We start from the raw sequence: 17190 nt of genomic DNA, 5'->3' as shown, positions 1-17190 counted from the left end.
TTGCCTGCTTGATCACTGTTTGCATTATTATATTCTGTATATGCATTACGTTTAGGCTTCTTTACATTTATCGATTATTGGATATTTTCTAGTAAAACATGATGGGGTTTTTTTTACATAATTTTTTGCCTTGTTTCATTACTGAATGCTAGGAACCTTAATGGGTTTTGTGTCTTTTTGAAGTATGTACTAGGTGAATAAATTGCTCTTACCTAATTGCAAATAGTTGCACAATTTAATAATACCTTTGACCCAGAAGGTCTGGGGCAGCCTCTCCATGAGCCAGGCCCCACTAATTACAACACTTTCTGCTTTGCTTAGATGAATATTTAACAACCTGTTTCTCTACCGCAGGGGCCAGCAATGCATTGCTTAGCAAAAGTTTAACATCAGTTGCTGTAACTTGCAGTATAGGACAGAGCAAAAAGATATGCCATCGTCTTTGCTATTATCCATCTACCCCTTCTGCAAAAAAAACAAAAAACACCTGAAAGACGGAGAAACTAAAAAGCACATTTATGTATATTTAGCAGAATAGATCAAAGATGGTCTTACCTGGTCCCAAAGTGCTGCAGCAACCTGATCTATTACTGCTCCCAACTCTCTGTATTCCCCAGAGTATCTTATATATGCCCAGGTGCACAGTGTAATAAGGGTCAGTCCCATTATCATGTTGCAAAGACTGGCTATAATGTCCAAGCCAATGAACCCAGTGACCGCAGCCAGCACGTAAGTGATGAATATGACCACAAACAGTGTGGCGGGTGTGCGGGCCGCGTGGAATATATTCTTGCTGTCATTGTGCTTGATGTACTGGACGTATAGCTCGTCTATTTCATTCTCCAGTTGCTGCAGGTACCGGCGGCTGAACTCTTCTCCGCCCATCTTCTTTACCCCACGGAACAGCTTCACTGCTTCTTCCTTCAGTTCCTGGTGCCTGTGCTGCAAGTCATTGGGCGCCAGAAATGGCTTGTCACCCCCACACACCTGTATTACAAGGGCGTGAAACTTATGAGTACAGAGCAATAGTGTGATCATATGTCGTCATTTCAGTTTCTAATTAAACATGATTTGTAATACAAGTTTTACATAAGTAATTAAAAAATAAAAAACAAGATTTCTACCCATTCATAATTTGTGCTCTTTTTTTTATACAACAATATTGACCTCCAAGAAAGGCCTCTAAAGGAGGGTACAGTCTGAAAAAAGGAGGTGATTGGAAACATTTAAATTAGGACAAAACATAAGACAAAATATTAAATCCTGTGTTGTCTTGACTCAGCCATTGCTTCAACCACATTCAGCTTGGGCACCAATGAGATACACTCAGCAGGCCTCTTAGTAGAGCTAAGCCAGGGGTGGGGAACCTTTTTTCTGCCAAGGGCCATTTGGATATTTATAACATCGTTCGCGGGCCATACAGACAGAGACAGACAGGCATGAGGCACACAGATGCCCCCCCTCCCCCTACTACTTGCTGCTGCGGGGGGGATCATGTAGGGCGGCTGCTGGGGTAAGTGCGGGGGAAATTGCTGGGGCTAGTACAGTGACTGCTGGGGATCGTGTAGGGCTGCCGGCGCCTCACACCACATCCTCCCGATCAGGCGCGCGACGGCCATTTTTAAAAAAAAATTAGCTTGACCCCGGTTATAGCAGTTGCCTTAGCAGGGCCAGACCAAATGATTTCGGGGGCCTTATACGTCCCTTGGGCCTGACGTTCCCCACCCCTGAGCTAAGCAAAATGCAGGAAGCCATTGTTACCCCCAATTACTAAGTATCAAGGCTGCATGAACAAATTCAGGTGTCGGTCAGTGCTAACCGCACTGCCACTTAGCAGACAATGACCAAAATATGGGGAGACAGAGCTTTGTGTAGGTAAAAAGGATGCACAATATGACGCTGGCAGCTGCAATGTTGTTTTACACAGAAGCTCAATATTTTGGAGGTCAATTATTAAGGGGCCTTAAGATGACTGTAAATTGATGCCAGTTCCTGGAAACGCAGCAGTTTGGCTTTGTAAATTAGCACACCTCTACCATCATTTGAGTTAGTGCCACTTTGGACCCTTCATAACACTTTAACACATCACACTCTGACAATAATGAATGCCAATTTGTATGAATTTGTATAAAACAAATCAAAACAATTGTAGAACAACAATATGAAAACTACTGTCTTATTGTCAACATTGTGTATACAGTATTAAAATATGGATAAAGAGATTAAACATAAAAAAAAACCCTTTGTATACATTGTCTATTAGGGGTTTTCACCATGCTTCATAATCTTCAGCCTCTTCAACACGGAGTTCCAGCAGTGATGGGACATTTTGCACGTTCACAATAAGAAGTAGCTACCTTCATGTGTTGCTTTCTCCAATCTTACCTCTTCCATTTTCTTATTGTACAAGTCTTTTGCGGTGGCTACAGCTGCTAAATTGTTGGCTTCAGCTGTGGCCTTTCAAAAAAAATGTAAAGAGGTTTTTACTGAGATGGTATTGGGGTAAAATACAAAATAGAATTAATAGCATAGTAAAAAGCAGTGACATATATTTAATAGTTTGTGGTGGTCCTGTACAAGTCATATACATTCTAAAATGTATTGTTGATTTATCTTGAGAAAGGGTTTCTTGCACATGTGGGCTACTTCCCAACTGTTCACTTTTCTTTGATAGGTTCTAATTGTGCGTTAAATCAGGGGGGCTTAACTCCAATCCTCAAGCCCCCCACAACAGGTCAGGTTTTCAGGATATCCCAGCTTCAGCACAGGTGGCTGGATGAGATTGAGCCACCTGCGATGAAGCTGGGATATCCTAAAAACCGGACCTGTTGTGGGGGGCTTTAAGACTGGAGTTGAGCCCCCTCGCATTAAGTTAAAGCCATACTGACTCAACAAGCAAAAGTGCCTATCAGGAAGAATGAGGACCAATAAAAGGGGAACCTTTCTGTCCTCCTTTCACTTGCTTTGGTTTGAGAGCACTCAGAAACACTTGTCATCTGATTAACCTTTTCTTTATAAAGTTTAGAATAGCAGATAATAAATACGGTCAACGAAAACAATTGTATACTTTTTCCATGCAGGTGAAGCTTTTACAAGCCAACATGAAAGTCTTTAATAACAGCTTGATCACAAAAGTCTTCCATTCAAGTTTGAAGAAACTGAAAACATTGAAGTGTTCAGGGAAAGTGGACAGTCTCGTGGTTTACAAATGTTTCTTATGGCAGGGTTTCAGTATCATTCATCTATTCCGCAGGGCTTTTTATGACCCAAATAAATAAACACGACACAGTAACAGTAATAGTTTCCTAAATCCTACACAAATATAATATATTCAATTTTAAAGAGGTAATCCCAAGCGGCCCTTTGATTAACTTTATTGAATACTAATTACGTAAGCTGCTGATCAATTAGTTCTCCCGTGATCAGCAGAGATACTGCTTCCCGGGGTTCACTAAATGGCAGCCTTTCAGTTTCAATCAATCCTTCAGTCAGTGTAACGCAGCAGCTACAATGTATTCTTATATTACTGAGGTAACATGAACTATTGTTATAGTTTGCAGCTCAAACTGCTGGGAATATTGGCAACAAATGATCACAAACAGGAAAATGTTGCAAAGATCTTGCTCTGCGGGGGTAAAACTTGCTATAGAAATCAAATGGTGCTCAGTATATTAAAACTCATTAAAAATGGCATTAACAATTGAATTAAAAATATTTTTTAATATGTATTATCTAATACTACAGAATCGATTTATTAAAAAAAAAAAAACATTCATTTTTAATTTTTAAGCAGAAATGTGGGACTATGAAAATGTTTCTGAGGACCAGGGTAACTCAATGTATTACTTCCTGGTAAAATATTTTATAAATAAATAAATAAATAGCAGAAGTGAATCAGCACATGATAAGAACGTCATAACAACATGTATTTTACTATCCACACAAATGTCTCCACGAATCTTTACCATGCAAAAAGGGAAATCGTTACCTGTAACATTGATTTGGGATGTGGTAATTCTTCACCTTGGTAAATCTTTATATAGGCCTGGTTAAGCAATAAAACACCTTTCCGTTAATACACCATGAGAAATCTTCTTAAATTAGTCATCACAAAAACTGTACCATCACTGACTCCATATACAGCTGCTTTAAGAGTATTGTTCAAATATATCAGCATGAATCTCTCCACCCTTACTGATTCTCTTGCATGCAAATACTGGAGCCTATTCTAACTGGTGGTGTTATGTCACAGAACAATTAAACCAACAGAGCAGTAATTATAGCAGCGCGTGGATGTCTCTGGAGAGGACCGACACAGTGCATCATGCGGTGCTTCCTCATAGTGTTTGTTTGAGCTGGTAAAGCAGCGATGTTACCTACCCATCCACTTTTGGCAGAGCTGAAAGGGCTATATAAAGATCCCCCAGCCTCTTAAGTATTTAAATGAGGATAACACAAAGACCTGGATCCACTAAAGCAGGGGTCTCAAACTCAGTCCTCAAGGGCCACCAACAGGCCAGCATTTATGGATATCCCTGCTTCAGCACAGTCTTCAACTGAGCCACCTTTGCTGAAGCAGGGATATCCATAAAACCTGGCCTGTTGGTGGCCATTGAGGACTTAGTTTGAGACCGCTGCACTAAAGGGTACTAAGGTTTAGCACGCTCTTACTCCACTTCATATCAATGGGAGTAAAGGTGTGCTAAAGCTTACCACCCTTTTGGGGACCTGGGTCAAAATGCCACCCTCCGCCATTGCTCCATCCTCATTGAGCTTGGTGACCAATGAGATACACTCAGCAGGCCTCTTATTAGTAGGGGGGAAAAAAGACGGAAACCCTGTTTTTAAACCTATCAATAAGTGACCAAAATCAGGTGTCAGCCAATGGTAACCGCACTGCCCCATAGCAGATAGTAACCAGATAGATGGCAGTTCTGCTTTCAACAGTAGGAATTCTTGTTGGCTGCAAACACAACATAATGGCCCATACTTATGTATGAACTGGTACTATTCTATAAGACACCATAGGGCCCATTTAATTCAGAAGGTGTCTTATGGGATGGAAAACCATAGCAAATTTGGGTTCTTTGTGCTCACCCATAACTAAAATAGGAAAGGTATTTAAATGGGTTGAGCACATTGTTTAAATTAGCATTCACATTGTGCATTCTAGGGTGGGTTAACTACAAGGTCCCTTATGGGAGATTTTCCACAGGGTTGTTGTCTCTTTGGCACCTTACTGTGAATGGTGCGTCCGGGAGGTGAGTCTCCACATTAAGCAACATGTGGTAGAACTTGAGTAATGACAACCATATGATAGGAGGGAACATGCAATGGGCTGCAGTACGGAGTAAGTTGGCAACATTGGAGGGCCAGGGAACCCACAAAAATTGCCCAATATTCTAATTTACTTTAATAGTTAAGATTCTACTTCTGTTAAATCTCTGCTCTCCTTTTCACAAAACTCAAGGTATTCTAATGCTTCCATTAGGAAAGTGGAAAATACTTTACACGGCATTCCTGTGTAGGGCCGCAAAGAATTCGGAGAGTGCAAAAATGGCAATTTTAACCCACAAATTGATAACATAGTTGTAGTATTTAGAGCACAAGAGGAGAAGTCACGTGAAATCAATAAAGTGGAAATACAAGCAGCGCTTAGCGATCTTTAAAGTCCTAAAAATAACCAGGCTCTTTAACCATATGCTACTGCAGGGGGCTCAATTCCAGTCTTCCAGCCCCCCCCCCCCCCAACAGGTCAGGTTTTCCGGATAGCACAGGTGGCTCAATCAGAGGCTCAGTCGAAGACCTTAACCTTAAGTCTCTCAGTCGAAGACTGAGCCTCTGATTGCGCCACCTGTGCTGAAGCGGAGACTGATTGAGCCATCTCTGATTTCAGGAATAGCCTCAAAACCTGACCTGTTGGGGGAGCTTGAAGACTGGAGTTGAGCGCCCCCCTGTGCTACTGTAATTCCACAATACGATATGACGCACATGTCACGGAGGAATGAGGCCAGGCTATTGCAGTAGTGAAGCTGGCTTTCAGTAAAGGTTTCAGTCGCAATGCCAAGCACGGCAATCCGAAACAAGCAATTACCTTGAAATACTCCACGAGACCTCTGCAAGTAATCTTGTTCCCATTGATTTCTTTAACGTCCAAGTTCTCTGGACTCAGGAGCCAGGGAATAAATATCTTCAGGTTCTTTATGAACTCTTCATCTATTTCTGCAATAAAAAACAAATATATGTGGCGTTGGATTTTCATTACAACACATACTGCAGCGCAGTCCTGTCCTCAAAGGCCACCAGCGGGTCAGTTTTTAAGGATATCCCTGCTTCAGCGCAGGTGGCTCAATCAGTGGCTCGGTCAAAGACTGAGCCACCTGTGCTGAAGCTGGGACTGATTGAGCCACCTGTGCCGAAGCTGGGACTGATTGAGCCACCTGTGCTGAAGCAGTGATATCCTGAAAACCCAACCTGTGGGTGGCCCTTGAGGACTGGAGTTGCCCACTCCTGCGGTAGACGGTATGGGTGAAGGTTGCCAGAGATACAACATGACATTGAAATGCAGTTAAACGTTACACAACTGATTCTTCAGACTATTGATTCACTTTATTGTTTTACTATCAGTAAATGAACTTTGATGGAATTTTGGCGTATTCCTCGTCGATCAACTATTTGGCTGTACCTCTACTATAAAGAAAACCGGAATGTCCTTTCCCCCCAGCATACGACGTTAACCCCCTCACAGCCAGATGGGACAGCAGCACATTGCGGGTCCTTCTGCCGGTGAAGGTGTTAAATACAAAACATGCCATTTACTTATACAAATTGTAAACCTTTAAGTTTTCCATCAAAATTTGGGTTGGTCGCCACCGTGAGGCCTGGATGGGGCAGAAGGAAGCAGGAGATGTTGGTGAAACACGAGTGGATGTGTTTCCTGACGTTCTGCAGCTCCTCGTGTTGGTTTTCAGACACCTACGAGAAAGCAAGCACAAACGTGTAAGTGTTTCTCTCACGGGAAAGCGGGATGGTCCCTCATGAGCGCGGCCATCCAGAGGACTTGGTATAAGCCATCGCCGGCGCTCCAGAGGACTTGGTATAAACGGGAACGTTTGTTGTTGGGATCGAATCCCACAATAAAATGTCACGTTTATACCAAGCCCTCTGGAGAGCCGGCGATGGCTTTTCCCATCCGAACGCCGCTTTTTGTGAAGGTCTGAGCACCCGTGGCAGTTTACAGCTGAATTAATGTGAGTGCTCCTTTGAATACATCTCGTATGACAGTGTACATTAAATAAATAAATATAAATATATATTTATATAATGGAAATATTACTGTATGCTCATTTGCATGTCTTAGACAGGACTGCAACCCCACCTTTCACCATTATCACCCAGCACACAGCACTTCCACTGCAGCAAGGGATTCTGGGAAATGACATGCAAATGAGCTCACAGTGCCACCTTTTGCTTCAAAACCATTCAACATGGTTCATATATATATACAAAAAAAATACTATATATATATTCACTTCAGGTGCAGCGAATTAAAACTCTTGCTCTATCCTGGTACCATGTTTTGCCAATTAACTATATAACATCTTAACATTTATTGCTTACAATATAAGTTAATAATGGCTAATGGCCTATGATAAATTATCATTGTGCATATTGTTGATGTAAATAGGAGCAGTAGAATGTCAGAAAGATTTATGCATTTACCTTAATCTACACCCTTTATGAAATGCATTAAAGGTATAGAAGCCATAGGATATAAAATAGGGTGACCATTTTTTCCCAGTGAAAATCTGGGACAACCGTCGTGCATGTGCGAAAATCCAGTGCCGACCGCGCATGCGTGAAGGCCCAGAGCTGGCACATGTGCGAACGGCCAGAGCTGACCGTGCATGCACGAACGGCCAGAGCTGACCGTGCATGCACGAACGGCCAGAGCTGACCGTGCATGCACGAACGGCCAGAGCTGACCACGAATGTGCAAAAGCCCAGTGCCAACCTCGCATGCTCAAACACCCAGAGTTGACCGCGCATGTGCGAACACCCAGATCTGACCGCGCATGCACGAAAGTCCAGTGCCGACATGCGCAAACAGACCATAACGATCATGCATGTGCGGCCGAAAAGAGCTGATTGCGTACATGCGCTGAATCGGCTCTTGCCGGCCGTGCACTCGTGATCGGCACGGGCAGTTCGCGCATGCGCCAACAGCAAACAAAAGAACCAGGATGTTTCGGCACTTTTTAAAAAGTCGTCGGGACACAATCCCAAAAAAACGGGACAATCCCGCAAAAAACGGGACGTCTGGTAATCCTAATATATAAGCCCCTTATCCCACATCAGGCTTAACCTCTAACTAAATTACCCTTTTTTTCAAGAGGTATACAGGTATTTCACTGTGTATTTCTGTCACGTTGGATGTTGCGCTGGACTTCTTTGTTTCTTGTTTAAACCTCTGTGCCAGTAGAAGGGTTAAAGCTATAACAGATCACAACAGATGACCAAAATCTACAAACCTTAAGTCTCTTTTCCAAAAACTGTGTGCCGCCGTCAGCACCGTAAGAAAATTCATATGGGAAACTCCAGTCACGTACAAGAAAATTCAGCGACTGGAGACACAATAGAAGAAGATAAGGGTGAGAGACGGCGCTCAATGTGTTGTTTCGTTCAGTCCAAGCTCATCTTTGGCAGTAAATAAATAATATTATACATAAACCCAAGCCTAACTCATATAGCTGCAAAACCAGTGGGATGTGCATGGCATCCCTGGTCCTTCCACATCTAAGTACATGAAACTGAGGGGTGATTGTGACTAAACACCTATACTTTATAGTTGTGAGTGGGATTTGCCGTTACTTTTACTTATACCGGGAGCGGCCAACGGCAGTCCTCAAGGGCCACCAACAGTTCAGGTTTTAAGGATATCCCTGCTTCAGCACAGGTGGCTCAATCAGTGGCCCAGTCACAGACTGAGCCACTTGTGCTGCAGCAGGGATATCCTTAAAACCTGACCTGTTGGTGGCCCTTGAGGACTGGAGTTGAGCACCCCTGATTTAGTACAGACATTCCTCCCACAGTCTCCAAGCCCATCCAAAAGGCCAGGTTTTCAGGATATCCCTGCTTCAGCACAGGAGGCTCAGTCGAAGCCAGCATTGCTGAAGCAGCAGTATCCTGAAAACCTGACCTGTTGGTGGCCCTTAAGGACTGGAGTTGGCCACATCTGCCTTATGACATCATCACTGTTTTGCCTGTTTCACAGGTGGTTGCTGTGGACGTGATTAGAACAGAGGGCTATAGCTTCCTCTTCTGCTCCTGATGTCAGGGGCGATAACGTGAGTCGTGGTGCCGAAAAGGCCAGTGCCATTTGGGTGCCACAGTTCTTCACACGCCATAAATGTTCATACAGCAGGTAAATTAGGTTAGAACTAAAAGCAACAATAACATACAGATCATCAGCATCCCCCTTTTTTCCTCCATTCCTTTGCCCATGTATATAAAAGTCATTTTAACACAAATACAGACAAGACATGCATGAGCTCAGGTGGGTCATTTCATTCGCTGCTAGCGTGGCCCACAATGCTTTGCAACACTGTATATTGCAGACCCCAATATCAGCCTTACGTGAGTGATTAATCCCTTTAGAAACATTAATGGTTTAAAGATGGCAGTTTTATCAGGCAAAGAGCTCACTCTCCCATTTCATGTGCAGTTAACTATTTTTTCAACGACGGTCACATCCTCACATACTCTGCACTCATCTGGGAAGATTTCCAAATCAGCTTGTGATGGGAAACACATGTAGAACAACGTGATACGAGCCATATTTGAGACAACCTAATCCTCTTTTTTATAAATAAAACATGCTTGCGACATAGTTATTTCCTTCTGGCTATTTCTCCTGTGTCCGACTTAAATACCCAACAAGCGTATAGATCAATTTCATATGTTTATATGAATATTCATATCGAAGTATATTCATGGAGAGTAAGGTAACATTCTAAAGAGTTTTAAAGGAGTATTTAATGTTTTTTTTATGACTATTTTTTAACATAGGATTGAAGAAGGGGGTCTCCGGGGCTGAACCCCATTAATTTCAGCTTCGAGGACCCCCTGCTTCCTGAGATACAGACTTCCTTATGGGGTATGTGTATGTATGGCTTTATTTATATAGTGCCATAAATGTACACAGCGCTTCACAGCAGTAATACACGTGGCAATCATATAGATAACAAATAATATAAATAACACATGGTGGGAAGAAGTGCTTCAGACATAAAAGTAACATTTAGGAAAAGGAGTCCCTGCTCCGAAGAGCTGACACTCTAATTGGGGGCGCCGGTATCTCAGCAAAGTTTAAAGCTCCTGTGTCACGCGGGCAATAGGAAGCCAAACCTGATGATGTCACGGCTTCTTATTGGTCCACAGGGAGCGGGAGCTTTAAAACGCCGTCATAACATGATCCTTGCCAGCCGAGCGGAGCAGCTACCGGCACCCCCGATGGAGGTAAGTATCTCCAGAAGCAGGGGGTCCTGGAACTGAAATGAATGTTGTTCAGTGCCGAACATCCCCTGCTTCAGTGCTATGTAAAAAAATGTTTTTTAAATAAACATCGCCGGCTTGGATTGCCACTTTAACAGACAAGTGAGGTGAATTGTACAGATTATATACATGAGCTACATGTTCAAAAATCTCTTTAAAAAGATATTATGTTTCCTATCACAGAGTATTTAAATAATTACAGGAGCATTCTAATTGATTAACCTTAGAACATTAGAGGCGGAGAACAAAATACACCAGAAATGAATTTGTAAGGATATTCTATGTAACCGGGGCAGTCTGCCCAGCTGAGCTTAGCACTTTATAGACTCAAATCTCTTAAATATGGTGCAATCTAGAATCCATGGCTGAAGCTAACTTGTTGTTGTGTTTGGCTAATGTGGGAGTAACCCAGCTGGATTCCTTCTCCTATATTGGTGACGAAACCAGGCCAGGAAGCAACACTGTCAAATGCTTTAGAACAGGGGAGGCCAACTCCAGTCTTCAAGGGCCACCAACTGGTCAGGTTTTAAGGATATCCCTGCTTCAGCACAGGTGGCTCAATCAGGGGCTCAGTCTTCGAGTCAGCAGAGACAAAATCCAGGCTGTGTATCTCCTGCTCATACAGTGCGGGGCGCCAATGTTCCACGTCCATATACAGTACTGTGCTGAGTATGTAATAATAACCCCCACCAGGAGAGAAACCCCACACTGGTTTTGTCTGTTTTCTATGTTTAGAAGTCAGTGCTAGTTGTACTGCGATTCACCGTTTCAGAGCATGAAGCAACAATTCACTACATCTTGTTGTTTTTATTTTTATTTTATTATATTACACTGAAACTCGGGGTTCCCCTGGGGCTGATTCACAGAACATGACTTCCAGAAACACCCCGATTCCTGAGATATTAACCTTTTAATGCCGGTAGAAGAACAAACCAAATGTCCACCAGGGTCACCCGGGAAGCGGTGATGGCAGCCAGTGTAATTATATTATAATAATAATATCTTATAATAGGGCTGTAACAACGGCAATACAAAATGCCCTCTTGCCCCAGGGACCTCTCCTATGTGTATGCTATGGCAGGACTCTGATAACTGTTGTTAAGATGTTCACTGTTATGCTTTTTGGTATTAAACAATTTCAAAGCTTATTAAACATAATTACAAGTTAACAAAGTAAGTACAGACAGCACGCACTAAGAAAGTCTGTGTAGCAATAACGGGTGCAGACGGGAACAGGGAGGACCCTCGTTCCTCTCAAATAATCAAACAGAACATAAATGTTCCCAGCACACCAAGAAAAAAGAACTAATAAAGGATCAGCCAAAAAGTCAAATTTAATTAAACATTAACGATGCACATAACGTCAAACAGCAACAGAGGGACAACGTATATATACGGGAATAGGGACAAAGACAGGGATGGAGAGGGAAGGAGAGGAAGAAAAAAACACAGGAAATAAAAAGTGCAGGGCAAGGGGGGCAACGTAACGTTTCGGGGTACAGACCCCTTCTTCTGGCCCGTTCCCAGGTAGACCGAAGTCACCTGGTACTTCCCTAATAATTACAAGTATTACACAAGGTCCAAATAGGGTTGCCAGGTGTCCAGTATTGAACCGGACTGTCCTGTATTTGGACACTCTGCCCAGTAAAAAAATTAGAGGTAATAGTGTGTGTGTGTGTGTGTGTGTGTGTCCATAGGTGTGACTTTTCTGAAGGCCTGTGATATGATAGACACATATCATCCTGATTACCATAAAACAATTCTCTGTCATTCCTTCATTTCCAATTTGAATGCTTGATTTAAAAAAAAAAAATAAACATTTACCGAGGAATTACCTTTGAATATTGTCCTTTAAAAAAATAAAATAAAAAAAAAATCCTAAATCAAAACTACAACATGCAACACTGGCTTCTACTAGTGCTAAATGCCTTTACTTGTATATCACTATCCACAGAACAGCCTCTTAACACTGGTGGTGGATAATGCAGTCAGGAGATGCATGAGTTCTTAGGAGAGACACAAGGCTGTCCTAAATATGAGACACATCTGAGGAGTTAACAGGCTCTGAGGTTTCCCAGCGGATAACAGGCAGGATAGTGGAGCCACCCGTGGCTCATATCTGTTGTCAGTTCCATGTTTCCATTACAATCACTGCTGACACATCCTCCACATTCCGCAGAGTTCATTTCGTTAACCTGCGACCCCTCGCGGAAATACACACAACCCCCGCCAAGTATCAATCCACTGTATGGAGAAATGCAAAGTACTGTGTCACAAGTCCCTTTAATGATGAAAACGAGGCTGCTGATAAAAGGGTTAATCATAGAAATGAGAATGTGTGTGTAATGAAGCCATCCTCCCCCCTAAGCGTGTAAAAGTTGAACTCACATACTGTTAGGACGTTGCCCCCCTGAGCATGCCCTGCCCTTTGTGTGTTAACAGTCATCTCTAGCTTCTGAGGTTACCATGGTAACATTTAGACTACACTGGGCTCTGGGGAGAGCTTCATTTCATCCCCAGGACACTTAGGGCCTCATGCAGAGAGCAGCGCTATTTAAAATTGGAGAGGGGAATAAAAAGTAGGTTTAATGGAGAGTTTTATTCTCCATATGCAGAAATGGGCGAAATCCGCTATTTTTAGCATTACTGCATGTGGAGAATTATAAATGAGGAGATGCGCGCAGCTGAAAGGGAAGAAAAAAATCGCGCATTTTTTTCCCCCCTATAGCCGACGACCTCCTGCTTCTTGCCAACTTTAGTTGGCGGAGAAAATTGGAGAAAATCGCGCCAAAAACAGCCGCTAGATGGCGAGCGCGCCTTTCTGAATTTGGATATTTTTCAGACTGGCGACATGTAGTTTCTTGCCAGCCGCGCGGCGAGATTTTCAAATAGAAAAAAAAAAGGCGCATTTTTCCTACCTCTCCATTTTCAGCTGTTTTTTGCGCGATTTTCTCCGAGATTTCAAATAGCGCTGCTCTCTGCATGAGGCCCTTAGGGGCTGATTCTGAGTCAAAGCGGCCGATAGAGACGTTTTGGGGCCGAAATTCCTATTGACTTCAATTGGGGTGTTTGGGACAACAACGCACCGATCGTTCCCTTAAAACAGGGGCGCTCAACTCTGGTCCTCAAGCCCCCCAACAGGTCAGGTTTTCAGGATATCCCTGCTTCAGCACAGGTGGCTCAGTCTTCGACTGAGCCTCTGATTGAGCCACCTATGCTGAAGCTGGGATATCCTGAAAACCTGACCTGTTCAGGGTCTTAAGTTGAGCACCTCTGCGGTAACATTTTAAAGATAAATACAGCGTTGGAAAGGGCGAGTCGCGATCTCCTATAGTAAGTAAAGAATAAAATGCCGCAAGAACGGCGATCAGTGCAGAATGCGGCTTTAAAGCAAAACAGGACAGGCTTTACCACCTCATTGCTAAAAGACTGGCAACAAGAAAGGTAGTCTGGATTTGTCTAATGATCACTTAATAACCAATTAACATAGCTCTAATAAGCATTAAAATAACTTAATGAGTGATGCATTCATTGCCCTGCAAATGTAACCTACCTGAAATTATCACTAAGGAAAATGTACTTAGCTAACAATTCCCCCGAACACCTGGCCTGCTGGGTGCCTTCCAGGACTGCGTCTAAACAACCCTGGGTGGAGGGAAGATAAAGGTTTTTTTTTCTCTACTAAAGTGTCCTGACTGCAAACTGATTGCCCCAGCTTTCTCAGACGGAAAACTGATCTCATTGCATCCAATTGGATTCATTTCCCTTGCTAAATATGGTGCACTCGTTTTGATACTGGTAAAAAAAAACAAAACAAAAAAACCACGGCGACTGTTACATTAAGTTGAAGTCAATAAAAATACCCCTTGTGGGCACATTTGCACGTCTCAGACAGCTCTGCAACCCTGCCTTTCCCCATTATCTCTTAGCAAACTGTGCTTCCACTGCAGTCAGGGATTCTGGGTAATGACATGCAAATGAGCACACAGTGTCACTCTTTAGTAATCCATTTTAACACGGGACCCTATTGAAGAAAGACAGCACTTTCTGTGCCAAACCTGGGATGAAAGAACACATGGTCGCATTAGACACCTTTATAAGGTATAACAGGAACAATCCCTCTGCTATTAAAGGGGCCAGTAAATTATTTTTGACAGGGAAGATGGTTGTTAATATTCAGGTAATGTTGGTGCCCATGAGGATAATTCATCTACTAAAGCAGGGGTGGGCAACTCCAGTCCTCAAGGGCCACCAATAGGCCTCTAGATTGAGCCACCTGTGCTGAAGCAGGGATATCCTTAAAACCGGACCTGTTGGTGGCCTTTGAGTACTGGTGTTGCCCGTCCCTGTACTAAAGGCGCAATCATATGATAGAAGACAATGAATACTGTATATGGAAACCAGACCTGTTTTGAGCTCATCACCACATGTTCCAAGGAGAACATCACACATTGATGCATTTTATTTACATTATCAAATAAGGCAACAGCGCCTGGAGATCGTCACAAATACGTCTTTATACGAAAGCTTTTTCTGTTACGACATCTCATTCCAAGCAGCATTGTATTTAATCCCTTTATTCTATGTCACTTTGCCTAATTCAGTGCATGGAATACTGACACCTGCTGGTAAGAAAACAAACCTACCAATACCACTGCACAATACTGTATTGGTGTATTATTAACAATCAATAAGAGCTATCCTGTTTCTTTTAGTAGAAATAATAACCGGGTCAATATATATATATGTATAATTTTTGGTTTTACTAACCTGAAATGGTTTTAGGAATGTTTCCTCCATAGCTAGTCTTCCATATTCTGTAAATAGCTAAATTGTGAGAAAGCAGTCAGATTTAGACAAAACACTGGAAATCTGAGTCCTTACCCCAAAACCTTTCTCAGCTAGCAAGATCATTAAAAGTTGCATGAAATAAAATGTAAGCTATTCTGTGCCCCAGGTGTCTACAGTGAGTTACAACAAAAAGTGTGGTTTAATGGTTAAGGCAGGGGTTCTCAACTCCAGTCCTCAAGACCCCACCCCCCCCAACAGGTCAGGTTTTCAGGATATCCCTGCTTCAGCACAAGTGGCTCAGTCTTCGACCCGAGCCACTAATCAGTGGCTCGGGTCGAAGACTAAGCCACTTGTGCCGAAGCAGGGACATCCTGAAAACCTGACCTGTTCAGGGAGATCATGAAAACATGACCTGTTGGGGGGGGGGGGTCTTGGGGACTGGGGTTAAGAACCCCTGGTGTTGTTTTGCAGGCTACACCCATTTAAAAATGTAGTGTTAACATTTGTAATATTAAAGAAATGCCTTAGAAAGCAGTTGTTGCCAAAATCATGTGCATTTTTATTTAACGCCAATTTCACGCGAGTTTTCCAGACTTGGATAAGTATTCCCCCTCTCCCCCTATATGTGACCTTGGATTTGTACAGAGAATAAAAGGCAGTGATAATGAGTCCTCTTCAATCACACTCCTGTGTTACTGGCTCCCCCCCTGACAGAGAGAGGCTTTTGCACGTTAACACTGTGCAGGGCGTTTCCTTTTGATTAGAATCCCTTCATTACCTGTAAGTGCTGCAGGTCGTCCTCCTGGACATTCTGTGATAAGTTGTACACCTTTATAAGACAAGAAGACAGTCAAGTCCTGGAAACTTAAATGGCGAGAATGTATTACCGATTTCCACTGCCACAAGTGAGAAGTCATATATTATAGCTGATTTGACTGCTAAATTACCAAACATGTACTGCACATGCTTTCAAAGCAGAAAGAGTTAAACTAAGAAACCCCAGGAGTGTATCTGCACTTCCTCCACAGATTCCCCAAACATTTTTAGGGGATTTTTTTTAAACGTAGGATTGAAGCAGGGGTCTCCGGAGCTGACCCCCATTAATTTCAGCTATGGGGATGCCCTGCTTCCAAAGATATATACCTCCGAAGAGGGGGGGGGGGGAGGGGGGGTATCTCCTGCAAGTTTAAGACTTTTGCTAATTAGATATGGCATTTTGTGCACCTTATTTGGGTACAGTCATCCACACCTCAGGAGGGGACTTAATGTTACCCCGTCTCTGTTAGTAAATGTTGGATCTTGCATTGGAATCTATACTATTACAGTACTAGCAAGGGGTTTGAACTCTGTGTACGTTTCGTCTATTTTAGGGTTTTATTCTGTATGTCCTGTCCACTGTTCATTACATTAATAAATTGTATTTTGATATTTTTGCGCACCTCCGAGAGAGCCCCCTTATTTTTGGGAGTTTCTGGGACCCTATCTGCTTTGGGGTCCCTGCTCTCTTATGTATCTCAGTTCTGATTTATACTCCAGGTGAGCACCGTCCATGATCGTATGCGCCTGGTTTGATGCATGATTGAATTTATTTGACTTTAGGGTAGTAGTGAATTCGCGCCCCATTTTCTCAAGTATCTCCAGAAGCAGGGGGTCCCCGCAGGTGAAATTAATGGGGTTCAGCTCCGGACACCTCCTGCTCCAATCCTATATTTGAAAAAAAAAAGAAAAATGTGCACACACAAAAAATCGCCCAATCGTTAGGATCAATAATCCCTGGGAAAGTCTCATTCCATTGTAGCGGTTTTTATTTTAATTATTATTATTATTGAAGTGTAGAGAAGGGAA

General features: G+C 42.8%; 1 protein-coding gene across 6 annotated transcripts in view; it reads right to left on the bottom strand.

The window, feature by feature from the left end:
• The window catches only part of ATL1 (atlastin GTPase 1), a 41917-nt gene that overhangs the window by 5927 nt on the left and 18800 nt on the right, over positions 1 to 17190 (bottom strand). For all 6 annotated transcript variants that reach the window (XM_075613843.1, XM_075613845.1, XM_075613844.1 and 3 more), the window contains 8 exons: positions 16124 to 16174; positions 15325 to 15381; positions 8532 to 8624; positions 6837 to 6975; positions 6095 to 6222; positions 3989 to 4045; positions 2386 to 2457; positions 556 to 987 (listed from right to left, as the gene is read on the bottom strand). In XM_075613843.1, coding sequence (XP_075469958.1) covers positions 556 to 987; positions 2386 to 2457; positions 3989 to 4045; positions 6095 to 6222; positions 6837 to 6975; positions 8532 to 8624; positions 15325 to 15381; positions 16124 to 16174 — 1029 coding nt within the window. The remainder of the gene's footprint in view (positions 1 to 555; positions 988 to 2385; positions 2458 to 3988; positions 4046 to 6094; positions 6223 to 6836; positions 6976 to 8531; positions 8625 to 15324; positions 15382 to 16123; positions 16175 to 17190) is intronic.

This window comes from Ascaphus truei, chromosome 9 (assembly GCF_040206685.1).
Source record: "Ascaphus truei isolate aAscTru1 chromosome 9, aAscTru1.hap1, whole genome shotgun sequence".
Classification (NCBI taxonomy): Eukaryota; Metazoa; Chordata; class Amphibia; order Anura; family Ascaphidae; genus Ascaphus; species Ascaphus truei.
Note: the sequence above shows the minus strand (reverse complement) of the source record. Positions and strands in the feature narration are given on the sequence as shown.